The sequence below is a fragment of the Equus quagga genome, chromosome 11 (genome assembly GCF_021613505.1).
Source record: "Equus quagga isolate Etosha38 chromosome 11, UCLA_HA_Equagga_1.0, whole genome shotgun sequence".
In the NCBI taxonomy this organism is placed as follows: domain Eukaryota; kingdom Metazoa; phylum Chordata; class Mammalia; order Perissodactyla; family Equidae; genus Equus; species Equus quagga.
Window position 1 is genome coordinate 71,444,355 of NC_060277.1, and position 24,413 is coordinate 71,468,767.

General features: G+C 37.3%; 1 protein-coding gene across 2 annotated transcripts in view; it reads right to left on the minus strand.

The window, feature by feature from the left end:
* Positions 1-24,413, minus strand: part of RPA1 (replication protein A1) — a 56,819-nt gene that overhangs the window by 20,556 nt on the left and 11,850 nt on the right. For both annotated transcript variants that reach the window (XM_046676545.1, XM_046676544.1), the window contains exons 2-5: positions 23,124-23,174; positions 21,876-21,954; positions 21,103-21,211; positions 9,697-9,785 (exon numbers count right to left, since the gene is read on the minus strand). In XM_046676545.1, coding sequence (XP_046532501.1) covers positions 9,697-9,785; positions 21,103-21,211; positions 21,876-21,954; positions 23,124-23,174 — 328 coding nt within the window. The remainder of the gene's footprint in view (positions 1-9,696; positions 9,786-21,102; positions 21,212-21,875; positions 21,955-23,123; positions 23,175-24,413) is intronic.

Here is a 24,413-nt window from a genome sequence, read left to right on the forward strand (position 1 = left end):
TTTTTTTTCTCCCCAAAGCCCCAGTGCATGGTTGTATATCCTAGTTGCAAGTCATTCTAGTTCTTCTACGTGAGCCACTGCCACAGTATGGCTACTGACAAACAGGTGGTGTGGTTCCATAAACAGGAAACGAACACAGGCCACCAAAGCAGTGAGAGCACCAAATTTTAACCACTAGGGGCATCAGGGCTGGCCTGAAGTAGGGTATATTTAACAAGACTTTAATTAGGCCCTATAATGGACATATTAACAATAGCTACCACTTTCTGAGTGCTTACTGTGCACCAGGTACAAGGTTAAGTGCATTATTCCATTTAATCTTCAGCCCTATTATATAGATAGCATTATTATATTCATTTAACAGATGAGAAAATTGAGTTAAAGAGGTCAAGTAACTTGCACAAAGTCACACAGCAAGGCAGAAGCTAGTTTTTTTTTTTTTAAAGATTTAATTTTTTCCTTTTTCTCCCCAAAGACCCCCGGTACATAGTTGTATATTCTTCATCATGGGTCCTTCTAGTTGTGGCATGTGGGACGCTGCCTCAGCGTGGTTTGATGAGCAGTGCCATGTCTGCGCCCAGGATTCGAACCAACGAAACATTGGGCTGCCTGCAGCGGAGCGCGCAAACTTAACCACTCGGCCACAGGGCCAGCCCACAGAAGCTAGTCTTGAACCAAGTTTGTCTGACTAGAATAATCCATTTCACCACCACTTCATTAATTTTTAATTGTAAACAATCAATTCTGGCAAACGAAACTAGAATTATAGAGAACATAATAACCACAATATCTGGTAGTCAGGAAAAGTTACTAATCCGTTTACTAGGGCAATCCTTAACTCCTGTTTTGGACCACGTTCACCAATCTGGCACAAGAGACAGTCCAGAATCACACGGATGACAAGGATCCTGGTACATTCTAAACAGCAACAACTGCCCTTCAATTTAATGCACTGCAACACAGCCACTGACCCCAAGACCTGGAAGAAATTAGCTCATAGCATAAATAAAAATCTCTCTAAAAATTAAAATTATATACCCCAAAGGAGTAATGCACAGACTCAACTGCTAATCTTCTATTTTATGCCACCTGCAAATCAAACCGTTCCAGTAAGACGGATCAAGGTCATAATTCTCAGACTCGTTTGCTCTATGCTAGCTTCATATCATTGGCTCTGATCCAGGAGGGGAAATAGGATATTTAAAAGCAAACTCTAGCTCCTCAAGTTACCTGCGCTCATACCTATCATTTTTATTATGATTATAATAGTAAGTGGTAAGTGAGTCACCAATTGAAAAAAATTAGCTAACAGACAATGGAGTATACAGAGTAACTAAAACTCAATTTCTGCTAGCAAATATGTTCTTAACAACTACAAAGAATATAAAGAAAAGCCAATCCAACAATTACAATTTCCTGCTGGCAGAAAATGGACAGAATTAGGCTGAAAAAGACTCCAAATGATATCTTTCAATAATGAGTAATACGAATAACTAAGTATTACGTAAGAAATTTAAGCGTAAGTAAAATACTACTGTTAGAAATAGTGTAGTTAAACAGAACTAACACACAAATTGACAAAAATAGATAGTGGCAAATATGGGAGATGTAAAATCATCCAATGCAATATTATACAAAACATGAACTGCGTTTGAAGTTTTATTTCTCACATTTGAAAAATTCTGTAAGTATCTTTATTTAATGTGGTACTAGAACCATAAGACCGTTTGCACATTTTGGAATTCCTCTGCCTACTTCTGAACTGGATTTAGTCAACTGATCTTACTGGTCACCTGATATGTCACTGGTTCTGGGTTAGGTGCTGGGGGGATACAAATCTAACTTAGTTCTCTACCCAGTAATAACAGAGTTTCCTTGCTTCCACAATAGACAATTAGAAACCATTCTGTGAAATGACCTATAAGGCAGTAGTCACTGCAACAGAGCTATTTCCATGATGGTCCAGGTAACAATGTGTTATTGATCTGGTTACAATGAAATTCAATAGCACATAATCCTGAGCAGTAAATCTTCTCTCATCCTTCTGCACTTTAACAGACCCTGAAGAAACGGAAGAGCCAGTGGAACTGAGTATTGAGACAAAAGAGTTCCAGAGTTCTGACCCTAAGCGATAACTATCTTTCAACCCTGTCATCTCCATCTTTATCTCAAATACTTTTACCCCTGAAACACAAAAGATCCAAAGCAACCAATCAATTTAATACAACATAAAAAACATTAGAAATCTGGCCAAAGGTGATATAGTTGGGCACAATCATCTCTTTCTCGACCCTACTGCATCCAAAAATTTCATAGAGATGCTAAGCATTGCTTTTTCTTAGCTCTCCTTCCTAAAAGCTGAGAATAAGATAACCAATGTGCTCATTTTAACAAAGCTTTACTACTGCAAAATGAATGTAATGTTCCAATTTAATATTTTAGAACTTTATCTAAATAGACTTCAGCTTTCCTCTCCAATTTAAAGCACTGAATTACTATGTTTTGTGTAAGGAAAAATTAAAATCTAGAAGGTTCCATTTCTGGAAGAAGCATGGTCATGACCTAGGTCCAAATCTTCCCACTTCTGGTAAAAATCATACAGAGCAACAAAGGAAAATGAATACCCACCCCATACACAAACATCCCACATACAGACTACATAGTCAGTGAACTCCAGAGACAGAGAAAACCCACCAATTCCAAATTATGTGATTTAATAAAAAATTAAGACAGAAGCAGCATGGATGATTTAAATGTAAACACATGAAGTCGTGCAAGTACTAGAATAAAACATTGGTGAGTGCCTTACTAACTGTGGAGTGAGGAAGACCTTTCTATAACTACGGCTCAAAACCCCAAAGTCATAAAAAATATTGGAAAATTTAACTTAATAAAAACAAAAAAAGGAAACTGTGTACAGCAAAAAACACTATAAGCAAAGTCAAAAAGACTTTGTAACTCATATCAGAGACAAAGGACTAATCCTCCTACTTTTTAAAGACGTCTTAAAAACTGAGAAGAAAAAGATAAAGAATCTGGGGAAAAAATAGACAACACATCAGTCAGTTCACAGAGAACAATAAGCCCTTAAACATTTAAAACGATGCTCATTTTGCTCAGAATACATTCAGAACTACAATGAGATGCCAGTTTTCACTTATCAGATTGGTAAAAATTCAAAAGATTAACACAGTCTGTTGGCATAGCTGTGAAGAAACCATTATGTGTATGCGTTGCTGGTGGGAATGCAAAACGATACTATCCTATGGAGAAGAATCCAACCATTTCTACCTACCACAGGTGCATTTATCCACTGATCCAGCAATCTCACTTCTGGCAGTCAGACCCCCTCTGCCCCTAGACCTGCATACGTATAAAGTTATTCACTGCAGCATTGTTTTAACAGCTAGAGCATGGAAACAACGTGAGTGTCCATGAGTGGTTAAATTATGGAACCGCCACACAACAGAACACTCTATAACCGTTTAAAAAAAACGAAAATGAAAAAGATCTCTAAGTATATACATGGAAATATCTCTCGCCTGAAATTTTCTTAAAAAGCAGGATAAAAGAGGCAAGAGAGTATACATAATATCCTGCCTTCTGTTGTAAGCAAAGTGGAGTATGGAATGAGAATATATAATATTTGTATTTGGTCATATTTGCATAAAGAAACACCTGAAGGATAAAAAGAAACCACTAATATTGGTTAACTACAGAGGGCAGGGGGGTAGGAACAGAGCAGGAGGCAGCAGGGGTAGGAGTAAGACTTCTCTAAATAGAGAATTTTGTAGTTTTGATGTTTGAAATATGTAACTACATTATCTATTCAAAAACTAAAACAAAAAATTAATGTTTAAAAATAGATGTCTGATTATCTTAAATACATTTCAATTTTTAAAATTATGCCAATTTTAATGGCCAAGTACACCAACATCAAACAGAGATAACTTCTAATTATATATATGTAACATTCCTATAATAGACTCATTCACACAATCTATTAACTTAAATATAATTTTCATAATAGGCAAGAACTTTGACATGAAGGTTAATCTTCAAAGGTCTGGGTACAGTGGAAACATCTTCACCTGGAAATCGGGAATGAGTCCTTTCTTGAAGCAACTCACCTACTGTGAGACGTTTAGCAAGTCACTTCATCACCTCATTCATTTTTTCTTATGATTAAAACAACTGATTTCTAAAATAGTTCCTTCTATCTCTAAAGTTCTGTCATCGTGTTGAGGACTCTGCCAGGGTTCAGGCCTGAGCTTCTTAAACTCTCCTTTCTTTCCTTCCATTACTCCACTGAGGTGAAGGCTAGAACTGAGTCTCAGACAGGAAAATGTTAGACAGGATACAGTTTGCATCTAGCACAAAAATTATTGGGATCACCTCCATTTATTCTTATGCAAAAGTCCAACTAATATAAAATATTAAGAATAAATTGAAGAACTATGTTTGATAATTTTAAATTAAGACAGTGAATTAGTGTACTTCAGAGGGAACCACCTAAGCACCTTTTTCTGTTGGGAGCAATTGAGAGATTTTAATTTTAACAGGAACAGCTACTTCTCTGAGTTTTGTTTTTTTTCAGATCTACTTAATTTCCTACTGAGAAATCAATTATGAAAGAGGAGGAAATAAACAGTGGAAAGCTTCAAATAAGTTGTCACATATACAACTTTCAGCATCTTTACAATGACCAGCTGAAAAACATTTTTAATTTTTTATTATTAAAAGTTAATTTAAACTATATATTTAATAAACTCAAACAAAATTATTCAATGCATTTCCTTAAACATATATATTTCCCATAAATTGTATCAGAAAATTTTTCCAAATATTTGTGACTGACCATCATTCTTTCAGATTGAAATCAACACTGATCAGACAACAAAATTATCGTTTTCTGATTATTAGAAAAAATCAATCTGAAAATATCAAAAAATTTGAAAACATCCTTGTACATGTGTGTCTTGAAGAATATTTAAACTTGTAACAAAACAAGAATGTGTTTTATAGAAGAACTTAAATCTGACTAGTCATTTAAATTGTCGTCTAATCTGATACTGACATCTTTTCTCCCATCTGGGCAGCAAGGAGAGGAGAGATGCAGGAGGGCTACATCCTCATCTTCCACAGTGTGAAGTCAGTAAACAAATGTCTCAGCTGGAAAGTCAAGAAAGAGTAGCATCAATATGCAATTTAAAAGTATGGAGATAAATACAGAAGAAACAGCTGTAAGATGTGAAGCAGACTGCCTCTGGACAGGAGTCAGAGCTGCTAAAGAAGAGCAAGGCAGGGGAATGCTGTTTGGCTCAGTTTTGAAGTACACACTTGAAAAACTATTTGACTTTTAAAACTATGTATAGGATGAGATGGAATAACAGAGACCAGGTTTACCCTCCCACCTAAAATAACCAAAAAGAAGACAAAATACATGAAACAAATGGTTTTCAGGACACTAGACATTAAGCAAAGAAGAACAGTCATCCCTGAGACAGAGGAAAGAAACAAGGTGGGCATGATTGCACCAGCTTACTGCCTTGAAGGTTTGCAAGCTGTGACACAGGTAGTGGGCCTGGAGGAACCCTGGAGGACATGGAGCTGAGAGTCTGGGGAGATCAAGACACCTAGCATTCTCAGGACAGAGTGCCAGAGAAGAGAGAGCTACACAGACAGAGAGAGACCTCCAGAGATCCGTGGAGGGTTTCCCTTCAGTAGTCAGCAGAGAACTGGTTGGTCCATGTGTGTGTGGAAACTATCTGAGGTTGGAGAAAGAAAGAACCATCTGAGAGGATCAGAGGTAAGAGTGCCCAGTGCTTAAAACAAGCTAGAAACAGTACCTGTTTCTAACAGACAGAATGGAAAACCTCATACTCATGGGGCATTGAGTAGATGACCCTAACAGGTCTTGCCTCTGTATTAGGAATAACTAGACCTAGAATAAATGGCACTCTCTGATCTCATCCAGCAAATCTTAAAAGCAACACCCTGAAAGAGCAAAGTGTTTCCAAGTAACTTAACTGTATCCTGGAAAAAACTCAAGAATAATTACAGGAATACAAGTTTCCAGCACCCAACAAGGTAAGAACCAAAATGTCTAACATTCAATCAAAGATTACTAGGCACGCAAAGAAGCAGGAAAATACACTCGACAATGCAGAAGGGAAAAAAAAAGAATTAAAACAGACCAAGAACTGACACAGCCGTTGTAATTAGCAGACAAGGATGTTAAAATAATTACTGTAATTGTACTCTGCATATTCTAAAAGCAGAGATATAGAGGATATAACAAAGACCAAAATCGAGCTTCTAAAGCTGAAAACTACAATGACTGAGACGAAAAATATACCAGGTGGGATTAACAGCAGATTGGACATGGCAGAAGAAAAGATTAGGGAACCTGAATGCACAGGGATAGAAACTATCTAAAATGAAACACAGACAGAAAAAGAATTAGAAAAACCAAACAAGGCAAAAATAGCATCAATGAACAGTGGGACAACTTCAAGCAGCCTAGCATACATGTAATTGGAGACCCAAGGGTGTGGGGGAGATATTTAAGAAATAATGGCCCCATGGCCGAGTGGTTAAGTTCGCGTGCTCTGCTTGAGTGGCCCAGTGTTTCGTGGGTTTGTATCCTGGGCGTGGACATGACATCACTCATCAAGCCATGCTGAGGCGGTGTCCCACATAGCACAACCAGAAGGACTTAGAACTAGAATATACAACTGTGTACTGGGAGGGGGGTTTGGGGGGAAGAAGAAGAAGAAAAAAAGATAGGCAACAGATGTTAGCTCAGGTTCCAATGCTTAAAAAAAGAAAAAAGTGACCTAAATTTGTCCAAATTTGATGAAAACTGTACAGACACAGATCCAAGAAGCTCAATGAACATCAAGACAAAAAACATGAAGAAAATGACTCCAAGTTACATCATAATCAAGTTGCTCAAAATTAATAATGAGAAAAATTTTAAAGGAGAAAAACTCTTAAGAACAGAGAACAAAAATAATGATAATAGCAGAGTTGTCTTGGGGTAACAGTGCATGCAAGATGACATCTTCCAAGTAGTGAAAGAAGAAAACCATCTACCTAGAATTCTATGCCTAGCAAAAATATCTTCAGAACCAAAGGCAAAATATTTTTCAGGCGTACAAAAGCTGAAAGAATTAATCACCCACAGAACTTCACTACAACAAATGCTAAATGACACCAGTTGGAAATACGGATCTAGACAAAGGAATAAAGAGCACCAGAAATGGCAACTACATGTAAATACATAAGATTTTTTTCTTATTATTTAAATCTCTTTAAAAGATAATTGGCTATTCAAGCAACAACAATAACAAGGTATTGTGGGGTTTATAACAGGTAAAATGTATGACAACCATAGTACAAAGACCAGGAGGGGAGAAAAGGAAGTAGGATTATTACACTATGTGTGAAGTGGTATAATGTCTCTCAAAGGTAGACCTTGGTAAGTTAAAGTGCATACAACAAACCTTAAAGCAGCCACTAGAACAGCAAATAAGGGTGACAATTAATAAGCCAACAAAGGAGACAAAAGGAATCACAAAAAATATTCAATCCAAAAGAAGTGAGAAAAGAAAAAGGGGGGAAAAAACCAGATGAGACAAATAAAAACCAGCAAGATGATAGACTTAACCCTAACCATATCAATAACTATATTAAATGTAAATGGTCTAAACACCCCAATAAAAAGGTAGAAATTATCAAGTTGAATAAAAGAGCAAGACCCACCTATATACTGCTTACAAGAAATACGTATTTGATATAAAGACATAAATAGGTTAAAAGTGAAAGGATGGAAAAGGTTACACTAAGCTAATGTTAATTAAAAGAAAACTGAAGTAGCTATATTAATAGCAAAGTAGATTTCAAAGCACAGAATTTCATCAGTGATAAAATCATTTCATAATGATAAAGGAGTCGATTCATTAAGAGGACATAACAATCCTAAACGCTTATGCAATTAATAACAGAGCTTCAAAATACATGAAGCAAAACCTAATATAACTGCAAGGAAAAATAGAGAAATTCACAATTATAGTCAGAGATTTCAATATCCCTGTCTCAATAATTGAGAGAGGAAGTAAATAGAAAATCAGTACAGATATAAAAGACTTGAACAATACTATCAACTTGACCAAACTGACATTTATAGAACACTGTCCCCAACCAGAGAATACACATTCTTCTCAACTACAGAATTTACCAAGAGAAATCATAATCTAGGACAAGAAAATAAGAGGATTCAAGTCATACAATATATGATATTTGACAATACTGGAACTAAATTAGATACCAATAACACAAAGATCTCTGGAAAACCTCTAAATATTTGAAAAGCAAAATACACTTCAAAATAACATAATGTCAAAGAAGAAATTAAAAGGGAAATTAGAAAGTATTTTGAATGGAATAAAACTTAAAAACATAACATCAGAATTTGCTGGATGCTGTTAAAGCAGTGATTAGGGGTAAATTTACAACCTTTAGCCTCTAACTTTAGAAAAGAAGAAAGGTCTCAAATCAATGAATTTAGCATCCACAAAAAGAAACAAGAAAAAGAATATATTGAACCCAAAGTAGACAGAAGAAAAGAAATACTAAAGACCAAAGCATAAATCAATAATATAGAAAATATACAAAGAGAAAAATCAATGAAACCAAAAGCTAGCTCTTTGAAAGATCAATAAAATTGATAAACCTCTAGTTAGACTGATCAGGAAAAAGAACACAAATTACCAATACCAGGTATGAGAGAGGTGACATCAACACAGATCCTACAGACACTAAAAGGGTAATAAGGGAATATTGTACTTATTTTATCCAATCTGATAATTTCTGCTTTTTTTTTGTTTTGAGGAAGATTAGCCTTGAGCTAACATCTGTGCCCATATTCCTCTATTTTATATGTGGGACACCTGCACAGTATGGCTTGATAAGTGATGCGTAGGTCCATGCCTGGGATCTGAACTGGCAAATCCTAGGTCGCTGAAGCGGAGCAGATGAACTTAAAAAAAAAAAAAAAAGAAAGTGAACCTCAAAAAAAAAAAAAAAGGAAAAAAGAAAGTGATCACACATGCACAGGCAAAGGCTCAGAGAAGACCTTAAATTCATACCTGAGGCTGATCCTCAGCACAGAGAGAAATTAATCTACTTGAGCCCAAGGAGGGGGTTGTGAGAACCTCCAGTTTATAGCCAGTTGGTCAGAAGTACAGGTAACTCGCTGGACGTTCCCCTGGTATTTGAGGTGTGGGTGTGCTGGGGGCAGTCTCGTGAGACTGAGCCCTTACCCTGTGGGATATGATGCTAACTCCAGGCAGACAGTGTCAGAACTAAACTGAATTGTAGGACATACAGCTGGTGTCCACAGAGAATCTGAGAATTGTTTAGCGTGGCGGAAAAGGTCCCACACTTCTGGTCAAAGAAGAGCCAGAAGTATGACTGTTGTATGTAGAAAAAACAGAGCAAAGGTTTTTCCTTTACAGCGTCCTACCATCAATTTCTTCAATGCTGAAAAACCTGGAGGAATAACCTGCTTCCTAGACCCCTAAATAACCAGTTTTACTAAGACTAACAAATCAAACTGAATCCAAGAGGTAGAATTCGGGATCTATAAAGGCGTATTCAGTTGAGTACTACAACCTATAAAAAGCATTTTACCTTCATTATAGGGCACTGGGTTGCCAATCTTTACTCCAACTGCTTCAGCTGACTTCAAAACTTCTAACTCCATCAAAATAACTACTCTCCTACAACAGCAAAGAAATAGAAACAGGTTAGAAAAAGTAAATTCAGAAGCCCTTCAAACAACAAGCTACTTAAAAAGCTTTCCCCCATGAATCATTTTGATAAAACTATTTCCCTTTGTCAACTGTTTTTCATTACTGAATAACTTGAGAAATACAAATATTTCCCTTAATCCTTCACTGCATCATTATCAAGGCTTTTTACGATTGCAGGGTTTTCATTTCCGATTCAGTCCCTTAATTAAAATGTACCCGTCTTTATTACATACCATATCTTCAAGGAGCAAATGACATGATAAGAATTTAGATTATTAAACACAAGAATATGAGGCACAACAAGAGAGGATCTATTTTCAGAAACATATACTTATCTAAACAATTACCTTTTCCCAGTGAAAACCAATATGACTGCAGGTATTTTAAAAATGTAATTACTTAGTTTTTTGACCTATCTTTAACTCTGATTAAAACTTCGCAAGGACCTTACGCCAATAATAAAAACCTTTCCCATAGCCTACAAGGTTCTGTATGATCTGGCCTTGCTATTGTCTCTCCAGCTCATCTGACGCCACTTCCCCGTGTCTCTCTGCTTTCCAGCCACACTGTTTTCTTCCAGTTCCTGGTATACGTTATGTTCTCTCCTGCCACAAGGCCTTTGCATATGCTGCTCTCTGATTGTGATGGTCTTCTCTCATTCTGCCTCATCTAATACTAATTTTTTGGCTCACATCTCAAACCTCACCTCTTCAAGAGACACCTCCTTAATCTTTAGTTTAGATCAGGTTTCTGTTATACCCTTTTCTATAGCCATGATTTCTCTCCTTCAGATTACTTCTCTTGGGTTTAATCAATATATAGTTTAATTATATGTTCATTATTTATTCATTTATATATTTTTAAATTATATATTCATCGACATAATTAACATTATCTATTTCTCCTGCCAGATTGTACTTTCTTTTTTTTTTTTGAGGAAGATTAGCCCTGAGCTAACATTTGCCACCAATGCTCCTCTGTTTGCTGAGGAAGACTGGCCCTGAGCTAAGATCCATGCCTCTCTTCCGCTACTTTATATGTGGGACGCCTGCCACTGCATGGCTTGATAAGCAGTGCGTAGGTCCCCACCAGGGATCTGAACCAGTGAACCCCAGGCCGCCGAAGCAGAACATGTGGACTTAACCATTGTGCCACCAGGCTGGCCTCTGTACTTTCAGTGAGTGCAGGTATCCTCCAGTGCTTCATGCACAACTGGTCCACAGCTGTTGTTCAATACATACTTGAATAACAATGTCATCATCATGTTTGTATTTTATAGAGAACTGGAACAAGAATGAATTTGAGGGGAACACAACTGGAGGCAGACTGACCAACAGAAGAGAAGAACTGATGATGCCCTGAATTAGGGAAGTGGCAATGGAGATTTTCAAAAAGTGGATGGTTTGGAGCAATATTTAAGCAATAATAAATGTAACTTCATCAAGTTGTATTCTTTAAATGGTCTGAGTGCTGTATTTTGGGTTTTTTACATACAATAGATCAGTCTGTGCTTCCTTTACCAGGTTTTCATAATCAAGGTTATATTACTTTAATAAAATAACCTTGAAACTATCTGTTCCTGAAAATTTAGATACAGATTCCATATAAAAACTATCTAATATTTAGTGGTAGATATTTAACCATCTTCCAAAATTATCCAAATTACTCTAGAACATAGAAAAATAGAAAACATCAATTATTTAGCATTACCCTAATACCCAAACCTAAGAGAAAACACATTAAAAGACAAAACCAAACTAATTTTATCTTGTAATATATACCCTAAATAAAATATAAGTAAAATGAATCCAGGAACACCTCAAAAGAATCCACCAATACCAACTTACAGAAAACACACATGACAAGGACACATTGCAATTTTATAGCGATACGATCAGCCAAACCCAGACTGTGGGAAACTGCATGAAGATAAGAAACAAATGACCTGGCTTCGTCAAGAGACAGCAAGGGAGGAAAAAAGGTGTGGAAGAGGCATCTATAGATTCAAAGAGACTTAAAAGACTATCAACGTATTATAGTGTGAACTTTACCCTGGATCCTGAGTCAGATGAATTATTTACACACACAGACATACACAAATAATTGGAAACTGAACACTGACAGGATATTTGATATGTTAGCTGTAAAAACAGTATTTTTTAAAAAGAGTTCTTGTCTTTTAAAGATATATACTAAGATATTTATGGATGAAATAATATGATGTCTAAGATTTTCTTCAAAATTATACAGGAGGGTAGATGAGGAAGGGATATAGATAAAACAAGACTGGATATCAGGTGATAATTTGAAGCTGGACGATATGATTCACATACCACATTCTTGAATGAGAAGATTTACTATCAAATACTATATAAATTTAATGTAATTCTTTGCATTCCAACAAGACTTTGTTTTTTTGAACTTAATATCTAACTCTAGAATTTATAAGGAAGAATAAATATGGAAGAGCTGCTAAAAAAAATTTTGGGGGGGAAAAGTAAAAGAAGGCATTCCCTATAAGTTACTAAAATATTCTACCGATGATACTTTAACTGAAAACACTATGGCGGATGTAATTATCTGTGTTGGTGGGGATGTGGAGAAACTGGAACCCTTATACTTGCTGGTGGGAATGTAAATTGGTATAGGCACTTGGGAAAACAGTTTGGTAGTTCCTCAAAAATTTAATCATAACATTACCATTTGACCCACAATTCCACTCCTTGATAGATATATATATGAAATAAATGGAAACATGTCCACACAAAAACTTACATGCAAATGCCCATAGCATTAATCATAAAAGCGAAAAGGTGGAAACAACCTAAATGTTCAAACAAATGGATAAACAAAATGTGACATGTCCATGCAACAGAATATTATTTGGCCATAAAAAGGAATGAAGTACCGATACATGCTACAATATGGATGAACCTTGGAAACATTATGCTAAGTGAGAGGGGCCAGTCACAAGGGACTACATACTACATGATTTCACTTACATGAAATGTCCAGAATAAGCAAATCTATAGAGACAGAAAGTACATTAGTGGTTGTCTAGGGTTGGGGAGTATGGGGAGTTTGGGGGTGACAGCTAAAGGGTACAGGGTTTATTTTTGGGGTAATAAAATGATTGTGGTGATGGCTACACAACTCTGTGAATATACTAAAAACTATTTTACACTTGAAATGGATGAATTGTATTGCATGTGAATTAAATCTCAATAAAGCTGTTACCAAAAAAGAACAAAAAACTTCTACGGCACTGACACAGGAACAGACAAATAGATCAATGGAGAGGATGACAAACCCAGAAAAGATTCAGATAAATGAAATACCAGTCTCTCTGGATTTACTTTTGCCACTAACCATCAGTTCTTCACACAGTTATCAGAATAATCTTTTGGAAACTTTTTAAAACTTACTCCCCAGCTCAAAACCCTATGCCTTCCCATCACACTCAGAATAAAATCTAAACTCCTTACTGGGGCCCGAAGGCCCTCCATGATATGGGCTATCCATTTGGAAAAAATTAAGCTAAATTCTTCCTTCATACCCTATATAGCAATCAACCTCAAATGAACCAAAGTCCACTTAAAAAATCCACAGAAGTGTTTGAAGAACTAAAATATATATATATATTTTTTAAGATTTTATTTTTCCTTTTTCTCCCCAAAGCCCCCCAGTACATAGTTGTATGTATTTTTTTTAGTTGTGGGTCCTTCTAGCTGTGGCATGTGGGATACCACCCCAGCATGGCCCAAGGAGCAGTGCCATGTCTGCACCCAGGATCCGAACTGGTAAAATCCTGGGCTGCTGAAGGGGAGCATGCAAAGCCAACCACTCGGCCACGGGGCTGGCCCCTAAAAAATCTTTCTATAACCCAGTCAAGAAGCTTCCTAAGCAAGATACAAAATTCAGAAGCCATATATAAAGAAAAAAGTGGACAAATTTGACATTTAAAAGAAATTATTTAATTCCATATCACAAGACATCGTAAACAGTCTATGAGAAAGTGGGATGAAATACTTGAACCAGCTAACAGATAATCATTATTCCTGGTTTACAAAGAGTTCCCACAAAAAAAGTATATAATAAAAAACTACTCAGAAAAGAACTACTAACAATCAATAAATGTATGAAAAGACACTTGACCTCACTAAATATGGAAAATTTAAAATACTGAGACATCATTCACGGACCTTAAGACTCACTCTTTAAAAGTATAATTCAGTGGTTTTAGTACATTCACAGAGTTCTGCAAGCATCACCACTGCCGAATAACTTCAGAACGTTTTTATCCCCTGGAAAGAAACCCTGGGCCCAATGGCAGTCACAGTCCATTTCCCCCACCCCTGGGAACCACTATCTAATTTCTATGGATTTGCCTATTCAGAAATGGGCAGTCTTACACAAGGTTTATGAGTATATTAATTGGTATACTTTCTACAAGAGATCTCCTTTGACATCCACAATACTAATTCTAGTTATCTACTGTTCAGAAATAATAGCACGAGCCCATAAGGATAAATGTACAAGGATGATTGTTAAAGCCCTGTTGGAATAAACCTAAATGAATAAGATAATGAGTAAATAAACTTGGACGTACACACACAGGTTCTCAGCAGAGATAGGAAAGAATACAAGGCATGCCACCATGCTGAGGTGGTGGAATAAGGCAAAGCCCAAGGGAGTGGAATTCTATCCCTGACTGGAAAGAATGAAGCCCAAGTTTTTGTACTCAACCCCAGCAAGGCTCTCCACCCTCTCCCATAATCACGCCCTAGAGGACAGAAAAGTGGATAGAAAGCACCACTCAATTCAAAGGTAGCCTGGAGTGGAAGATAACAGGTCCCACGTGGGAAAGCTGGCAAGGAAATGCACCTAGCCTAGACTGTGTCAGAGCAAATACGAAGTCCAGACAGCACTGCCCAATTAAGCATGAACAAGATAAAAAGAAATGACATAGCAACAATGCGACACACAACAGTGTATAAAAATACAAAGAACAGTGGAGGCAGAGACAAAAAATCCAAACTAGAAGAAAACATAAGTCAAGAAAGGGAACACTACTTCCCAAAAGCGGTTTGCAAAATAAATAAGTCTAAGAATTCAATAAAAGTCAAAAGATGAGATAAAACAAGAGATTGAGAAGAAAAGGGAACTTGAAAAGTTAAGGAAAAAATTGAGAACAAAATTAATACCATTATCTACATTTAAGTTATAAACACAACAGAACAGAGAAAGTTAAAAGCTGGATACTATTATGTTGGAAATCTTGAGTTAATCCAATGCATGCATTCGAAAAAAGACTAAAGAAACTGAAAATATACATGGATGACAAAGTTATCCACAACAAAGGTAAAAACTGGAGCTCAAATGAAATAGAAAAGAGCATTAAGGAAGAAAACACAGAAAAATTTCATTGAAAAGAAAGAAGAGAATCTGCAGACTGAAAGGGCATGCATACCATGTACCAGAACAAAAAATAAGAACAACTGATATTGAGATAGAGCCTGGTTAAGTTCTTGAACTTGAAAATACAGAAAGAATTCTTCCATCTAATCCACAGACTCCATTTAAATTTCATCAACTGTCTCAATGACATCCTTAATAGCAAAAGGATTCAGTCTTGGATCACTTGTTATATTTAATTATCATATCCCTTTACACTCCTTCAATCGAGAACAGTTTCTCAGTCTTCTACTTTCATGTTTGAGATTTGAAAATCAGAGACCAGTTATTTTTTTGGAACATCCCTCAATTTACCTGAGGCTTCCTCACGAATGGATACAAAGTACGTATTTTGGCAAGAATATTACAGTAGTGATGCTGTGTCTTCTCAGTGCATCCTATCAGGTACTACATGATTTCTATTCGTCCTATTACCGGTAGTGTTAATGTTAACCATTAGAATAAGGTGCTATCTGCCAGGTTTCTCCACTGTAAAGTTACCTCTTTTACTTTTACAATTAATAATTATGTTATGAGGAATCACTTTAACTCTATGAAACTTTAGAGTTTCACCCACTTGGTTCAGCATCTGTGGTAGGCTGAATGACTCCCCAAAACATATCCACATCCTAATCCTAACCTGTGATTGTTACCTTATATGGCAAAAAGGGACTTTGCAAATGTGATTAAGGATTGAAATGGCAAGATAATCCTGGATCATCCAAGGGGTCACATGTATCCTTTCAAGAGAGGCAGAGGCAGATGTGACACAGACAGAAGAGCAGCAGATAATGCGACCGTGGAGGCAGCGACTGGAGTGATGAAGCCATAGCCAAGAAATGCTAGCAACCACCAGAAGCTACAAGAGGAAAAAGAGTGCATCCCCCACCCCTTGGGGCTGGCTCCGTGGCCGAGTGGTTAAGTTCACGCGCTCCACTACGGCGGCCCAGGGTTCGGATCCTGGGTGCGGACACGGCACGGCTGGTCAGGCCACGTTGAGGCGGCGTCCCATATCCCATAACTAGAAGGACCTGCAACTAAGATATACAACCATGTACGGGGGATTTGGGAAGATAAAGCAGAAAAAAAAAAAAAGATTGGCAACAGTTGTTAGCTCAGGTGCCAATCTTTAAAAAAAAAAAAAAAAGAGTGCATCCCCCTAGAGAGCTTCCAGAGGGAGTGTGGCCCCTCTGACACCATGCTCTCAGGCCAGTGAAACTGATTTCAACTTCTGATCTCCAGAGAGAATCGTTTCCATTGTTTTAAAGCACCAAGTTTGTGGTAATTTGTCACAGCAGTCGCAGGAAACTTATACAACCCCCACTGATGAATTCATACTATGATGGTTGTCAAATGGCGATTTTCTAATTCCATCACACCTTCCACATTTGTTAGATGGCATTCTATTGTAAGAAAAAGTTTTCCATTCCCACATGTATTCATTTATTCAGTATGGACTTATGAACTCCTATTTTATTCAATAGGTTGCAATCTGTTACTATTTTGATTTTGATTTTTAAATTGCCATAGATTTGGCAAGTGTAAGGCTCTGCAAGCCAGTTTCTCTGTCCTTGTGACACGGTTCCATCTCCCTTTGAGGTCTTCCTTCCCTTCCAGCACATTAAGATATTCCAGGTTCATCTGTAATTTCCAAGCCTGTAACAAGCCATCCTCCAAGAAGCCCTGGTTTCTTTTAGTGTAAAACGGCATTCAGAAACCAAGATCTGGGTGCTATGTGGGCTCTCAGCTATTGGGGTGTTGCTGCTCCAAAGCCCTCTCAGTAGACAGATCTAGGGAATACATGTACATACACACACACACACACACACAAGAGAGGATGTGTATACACATACACAAATGAGATCTGAATAAACATTTTTCCAAAGAAGAAATACAGATGGTCTCTAAGAGGTACATGAAAAGATGCTCTACATCATTAAGCACCAGGGAAATGCAAATCAAAACCACAGTGACATATCACCTCACATCTGCTAGAAGGGCTATTATTAAGAAGACTAGAAATAACAAGTGTTGGCGAGGATGTGGAGAAAAGCGAACCCTTGTGCATTGTTGGTGGGAATGTAAATTGGTGCAGCCACTACGGAAAACAGTATTGGACATCCCTCAAAAATTAAAAATGGAACTACCATATGATCCAGCAATTCTACATCTGGGTATTTATCTAAAGAAAATGAAAACACTAACTCAAAAAGATATAGGCACCCCCATGTTTACTGAAGCATTATTTATAATAGCCAAGATACGGAAACAACCTAAGTGTCCATGGATGGGTGAATGGTAAGAAATTGTGTGTGTGTGTGTGTGTGTGTGTGTGTGTGTGTGTATATATATATATGTGCAATGCAATAGTATTAGGCTGTAAAAAAGAATGAAATCTTGCCATTTACGACAACATGGATGGATCTTGAGGGTATTATGCTAAGTGAAATAAGTCACACAGAAAGACAAATACCATATGATCTCTCTTATATGTGGAATATAATAAACAAATAAGTAAACATAATAATAACCCAAGCTCACAGATAGAGAGAACAGATTGGTGGTTTCTGGGGGGGGGGGGGGGGTGGGAGACATGGGTGAACTGTTTTGTTTTTTAGCTTAAATAAATTGAATAAAAATAAATAAATAATATAAAAAACAAACCAAATATTTTTGTCTATATTTATTTCTCTATCTATCTACCTATCTATATTTACAGTCATGTGCTGCATAACATTTTAGTCAACAACGGACTACATATATGATAGTGGTCCCATAAGATAAGTACCATATAGCCTAGGTGTGTAGTGGGCTATACTATCTAGGCTTGTGTAAGTAGATTCGATGATGCTCATATAACAAGGAAATCACCTAACAACTCATTTCTCAGAACATATCCTCGTCACTGAGGGTGACTGTACTGAAAACCTTGAGTTTACTCTGATACCTCCAATTCCAATCCCAAATCACAGATTTCTCCCTTGGCTAGATCCCATTGCCCTCAATGTTTATTAGATCAACTCTCGTCATAGGCAACCAATCTCCTGTTGCCATCCCAACTGCTGCACACATGGACACGTTCCTCACAATGCTTGGGTTCCAACACCTAGCTCTAGGCCACTACCACCCCATTACAAACAAGCACTGTCCTCTCCCTACTTGGGCTCTAACACCTCATGCTAAGCTGCCGCCACTCCCTGCACAGACACCCTCCTTATCCCGCTTAGACTCCCTCCTCTCCACATTCAATCTCCACAATCTGCTGCTGTGCCCCCATCCCCTCACCTCTTCACTTGTTCAGGATCCAGTAGCCATAGAGACTCCTGCCTCACCCTACTCAGGCTCTGACAACCCATACTGGGCCACAGCCACCCTCCACCCATGCATGTTCTCCCTACCTGCCTGTGTTCTGATACCCTGTGCCAGCATACAAAGACACCCTCCTCTCTTCATTTGGGCCCTGATACTTGGTTCCAGGTCACCACCACTGCCCCCCTCCCCTGCAGACATCTACCTTGCTTGGCCCCACCTAATGGCTTTTGGACTGAACTATTTAGGAAGGAAGATAGTAAAAACAGTATTTATATCGTCATTCCACTATCAAAATTATTTCTATCTATCCACTAATCATTAATATATATATGTACTGTGAAATATCTGGGATGATGTTCACGAAATGATAATATGGTTATTTCTGGGTTGTATGAATTTTCGACAATTTCCCCCTTCTTTGTGCCCTTTTTTTTTTTTAAGATTTTATTTTTTTTCCTTTTCCTCCCAAAGCCCCCCGGTGCATAGTTGTATACTTTTAGTTGTGGGTCCTTCTAGTTGTGGCATGTGGGATGCTGCCTCAGCATGGCTTGATGAGCAGTGCCATGTCCATGCCCAGGACTCGAACCGGCGAAATCCTGGGCCGCCGAAGGAGAGCGTGCGAACTTAACCACTGGCCACAGGGCCGGCCCCTGTGCCTTTCTTTGTATTGCTTGAATTGCTTATACTATGTGTCAGTTTTATTAACATAATCATATTCTCTAAAAAAACTGAATATACATAGAAAAATAGAGCTACAGATATATTCAAGGAAACATTGGTGAAAATTTTTAAATAGTGAAATTCTGTATACAATTTAAATGTTAACTAAATTATGGTAAATCCTACAACGGCATACGAAGTAATATTTGACACAGAGGCATAACTAGGGACATGTAAAAATAATCACTATAAAGTTAAAAAAGGATTTTATAAAACCATATCTATTATGAAGTTTAAAAAATATATATATTCATAAATATTTATATTCATAGAAAAAATGTGGAAGGACACACAACAAAACGTTAATATTTATTTCCAGGCAGTGGGATTACAGTTAATTGTTTGTTTATATGAGTTTTGTAATTTATGTATATATGACTTGTATAATAAAAGTTGTTTTACAAAATATGATGAGAACACAAAATTCTATCAGGGTGAAGACACTACTAGGTGATATAGAGAAATACGAAACTGTTAATCCAGAATTCTAAACCCAGTTAAACTAGTTTAACTGAGTAAAACACAGACAATGTTAGATGACAGAGATTTTTACCATTCACAAACCTTCCTTATAAGAGCTCCTAAAAGATATTCTTCAGGAAAAGGAAAACTGAACTAAAAAGGAAGCAGTGGGATGAAAGAGGCAAAGGTGAGCTGACAAACTCTAGGTGAATCTACGCAAGCACTGGCTATGGAAGAGAATGAACTACAACACTGAACACAGATGATTTTAAGACTTTTATTTGGGAGGATGGTAGAAATACTGACCTATTTTACAATTTTTGTTAATTCAAATATTTATTTTTTTAAAAAATGTGAGAGTAAGTGCAAAGAAAACACAAATCGAATATGTAACTTCGAAACTAACAGAAGAAAAAAAGAGAATTAAGTAAACTCAATCAATCCAAGGCAAGAAACGAGAAAAAAGCAAAGCAAGAACACGGTCAAAACACAAAATTTAGGAGGAAAAACCCCCAATAAATTAAGCAGAATAAACTGACCAATTAAATCGCAGATTGAATTCTAAACCTATGTGTCATTTATGAAAGACATCTACGATTAATCACAGAAAGGTTGAAAGTTAAAAGGATAACTATACCAAACAAATGTAAATCAAAAAAGTTCTTTGCACATGTACAGCTAATAATGTACATACAGTGCCATAGCCTTATTAAGACAGAAACGACTGCCATATTTGCTTTTCATGTGTTTTGGGTGTGTTTTTGTAATTGAAAATAAAAAATCTGAGAGAAAAATGGAATGTAAAGCCTGTCCCGAACAAAAAATGTCATATTTTAGCAATGGTTACCCAGGCATGAATAAACAGTGCTGTTCACCACTGTATCTCTAGCATGTACCATCTTAAAGATACTCAACGCACTCTTCATTGGCTGAAGAAAGTACTACGAAAGATTCGAGACTGCAAAAAAAGGGCAGTGTTACATAATTAATTACATCTTTTCTGGTCTAATTTAAAGTGACCCCTTTTCATTAAAAGATACTTTAAGAGGGAATTCTAAAAACAGTGCTTCTGAAGAGATTAGAAAGAAGAAGAGTTCTGAATTCTGCTTTAATCTCCTGCTCTGAAACTTCCAATTTACTTCCATACTTCTCTCCCTTCAGTGCCATGTTTTAGTGACCTGAGTTCAGAACTCAATAGCTGTAAATTCTTAGCTGAAAGCTCACTGTTGCCTTTTTGATACCTAATTGAATTTTGGCATCCAATAATAAACTTCTCTGTAAAAAAATTAGTCGCCATTCCACAACACAATAAAACAGAAGAAGACACACCACCTACCTTCCATCTTTCAGAGTGTTAACAATAAACCGGTTAACCTGGCAAATACAGTTGCTGGACAGCCGTTCTTCCTCAACAAGGGGGTTCAACTGTGTTGCCAACATGAAAGCTGAAAAGCACCGAGATTACCTTAGTTTCCAAAACATTTCAGTCATGACAATCTGAAAGCTGATCACATCTGTACTAGCAAAGAAAAGCAATGCCTGAAATATGTTGCTGAAATTAAAACTACTCAGACTCCACAGAGTGAAAAACAGTATTAATTTTCTGTGCATTAAACATCTGCTGCTATTCTGAAGTGTAAATATTTCTTAAAGTGCCCCAAATCATTTTTTCCATCATTCAGGTTTCACAACAAAGACTAAAAAATCTTTTCTAGGTCCTTTCCCTTGCGACTAGAGATGGCAAGCATATATTCTGCAAATTCTCTCCTTTCTCTCTTGTAAAGCTTCCCACACAGAAATAAAACCCCAAAAAGGCAAGTATAGGAGAGCTAACCCATCATGTTCACTAAATGTCAATATCATCCTGAGGGAAATTAATCAAAAAAAACACATAGCACCAGTTAGAGAAAATTAATTAAGCCAAGTGGCAGCTTTCCACTAGATCCAGTCTATTGTTAGAATGCTCTCTGCCAGCTGCAATTCTGTCTCAAGGAAGTGCACAGCCAAGCAAATGTAGACTTCTGGAATGTCTCAAATTATTGCAATCAAAGTGTTGGGTGTGCTTTTATTATTTAAATACAAACTCCCAGATTAATACATCATACTTACAGGATAGAGTGTTCAATCCATCACTCATAAGCAGTCGATAACGGGGTGGACTATTCCCTGTAGTAATGGGACGAATGTTCTAGGACAGAAAACATGATTCATTAGCCAGGTTGTCTGCTCAGTCCCCAGGGATGAGTAAGGCTAAGTGGCAGGAGAGTGGGTTTGCTATTAGTTCAACACAACTTAAACGGCTTGCCCACTCTCTTGACACCTAAATCCAAGTCAAAGAAAAGTGGACTTGACGATTCTCCCACCAACCTCTCTCCACCAGCATTAAACATAACATAGATGAGAATAAAATGAGTTGTCAATACTCTTATGTTCTCTCTCACCTAAATCAAATTCGGCTGAGAATCAATTTCAAAAAAACATATAATAAGGCACCTAATATATGCAAGGTACTGTGTAGGAAACATGCTAAAAATGAAAAGAAAAAAATCTCTGGGGCTGGCCTGGTGGTGCTTCGGTGGCCCGGGTTTCACCAGTTCAGATCCCGGGTGCTGACATGGCACTGCTTGGCAAACCATGATGTGGCAAGCATCCCATGAATGGGGTGGAGGAGGGTGGCCACGGATGTTAGCTCAGGGCCAGTCCTCCTCAGCAAAAAGAGGAGGATTGGCGGCAGATGTTAGCTCAGGGCTAATCTTCCTTAAAAAAAAAAATCTTTGCCCTGAGGGGCTTACAACTGGGGTAGAGACAGAGGCAGAGAGACATAAAAGAGGTGTGCATATAATGATAGCGGGGTAGAGCCAAGACCTTTATCCCACTTGAAGGAAATCGGAGGCGGCTTCTGAAGGAAGTGAAACATGTAAACAGAGCCCTAAGATGACTGCCAGTGAGTCTCGGAGGAACAGGGAGACCATCAGGCTGAGAATCTGCAGGTATGATCCAGGACTCTGCTTCTATTGATTTTTAAAATTCCTACTAAAATTTGAGAACCCTTAAGTGAATGACAAGGTTAATGAAGAATTTTAAGCAGACAAGTTCATTTTAGGCAGATCTCTCTGGAGGCCATAGGGAAGGCAGATTTGAGCAAGACAAACCTCAGGGCAGGAAGACAAGTAAGGACAAGTAAAGACAAACAGGCTTGCTTCCTATCTCAGGATTACAACATGGACTGGCCTATTTTTTGTGATGATGGAGAGAACTTCCTAAAGTGGACAAATCTATCTGTCCTTCATCAAATGTAACTTATAATTATATATAAGTTTAAAAAATGTTTGACATAAAACATATGTAGGTACTCACAATGACTTGGAGGATGGGTTTTATGGATGTATCTCCCTGTTGCATTATGGCCTGAAAGAGTAAAAACAGATTCTTGTGAGATACGCACTCAAATCATGATTAAAATTTGACATTTTACAGTTTGGTATTTGGAAAAACCCACAAATAACATTATTGAAAGAGCCTTCTTGGAGCATATCATTTGAAAATCTAGTTTAAGTTTCATCACTCTGGACAATCATAAAATTATAAAGTGGGAGACGTTTACTGACAAGGATACACTTACTACATCTAAAATACTGGTATCATACGTACTTAGTATTCATAACAGCACATTAATTTCCCGAGAGTGCCCATTAATACAAAATTACATAAATAAGTATGGTAAATCCTGAAAAGAGAGTATTACACAACCTTAAAAAGATGCTGTTTATATAACACTGGTTGCCTCTTGTGAGAGGAACTGGTTGAGCAGGGAACACATGTAGGAGGCAGACCTTGCACTGAATCTTCTTTCATACCTTTTGAATATTAAATCTCACCAAAAGTCTCATGACTCTTTTAGCAATTATAAAAAAAAATTACTAAAAAAAAATGGAACAACTATCCATCAGGCTTTTAGTTTGTTTCTTAAAAGCCATCATTTAAAGGTAATCATCAGAAAAACTAACAGTACTTAAAACTGGCTGTCTAACCTCCGCTTTTGCCCATGCTGAAATAAATTAAACCAGACTAGCTTTTCGAACCATAAACTGAAAAACTGGACAAAAAACACACAAACTCTTTTCAAATACCGGACAACAGGCGAACCACTAAGATAAACAAACACACAGATAAAAAGAACAGATTAGTGGTTACTGGAGGGGAAGGGGTTGGGAGTCTGGACAAAAGGGGTAAAGGGGCACATAAATATGGTGATGGATAAAAATTAGACTCTCAGTGGTGAGCATGATGCAGTCTATACAGAAACTGATAAATAATACTGTACGCCTGAAATTATACAATGTTATAAACCAAAACAACCTCAATCAAAAAAAAACTGGGATCCCAGAAAGAAGGGAAACAAAGAGGGGAGCCCTACAATCACCCTGGCTTTCTGAAGAGAGGCACTTTGGACCACAGTGCAGCGAAAGAACCAGAAGAACAGGGCAGTCCTGTTGCGCACAGATCAGAGTGCAGGGAGGTAAGTTAGCTGGATCTCATGGATGCAGAGGATCAGAGAGGAGGCAGCTACAGAGAAAGAGCTTCAGTGACCTACACGGGGGTTCCCTCGAGTCTTTAGCCATATTCTTAGCTGTGCATACACAGAAT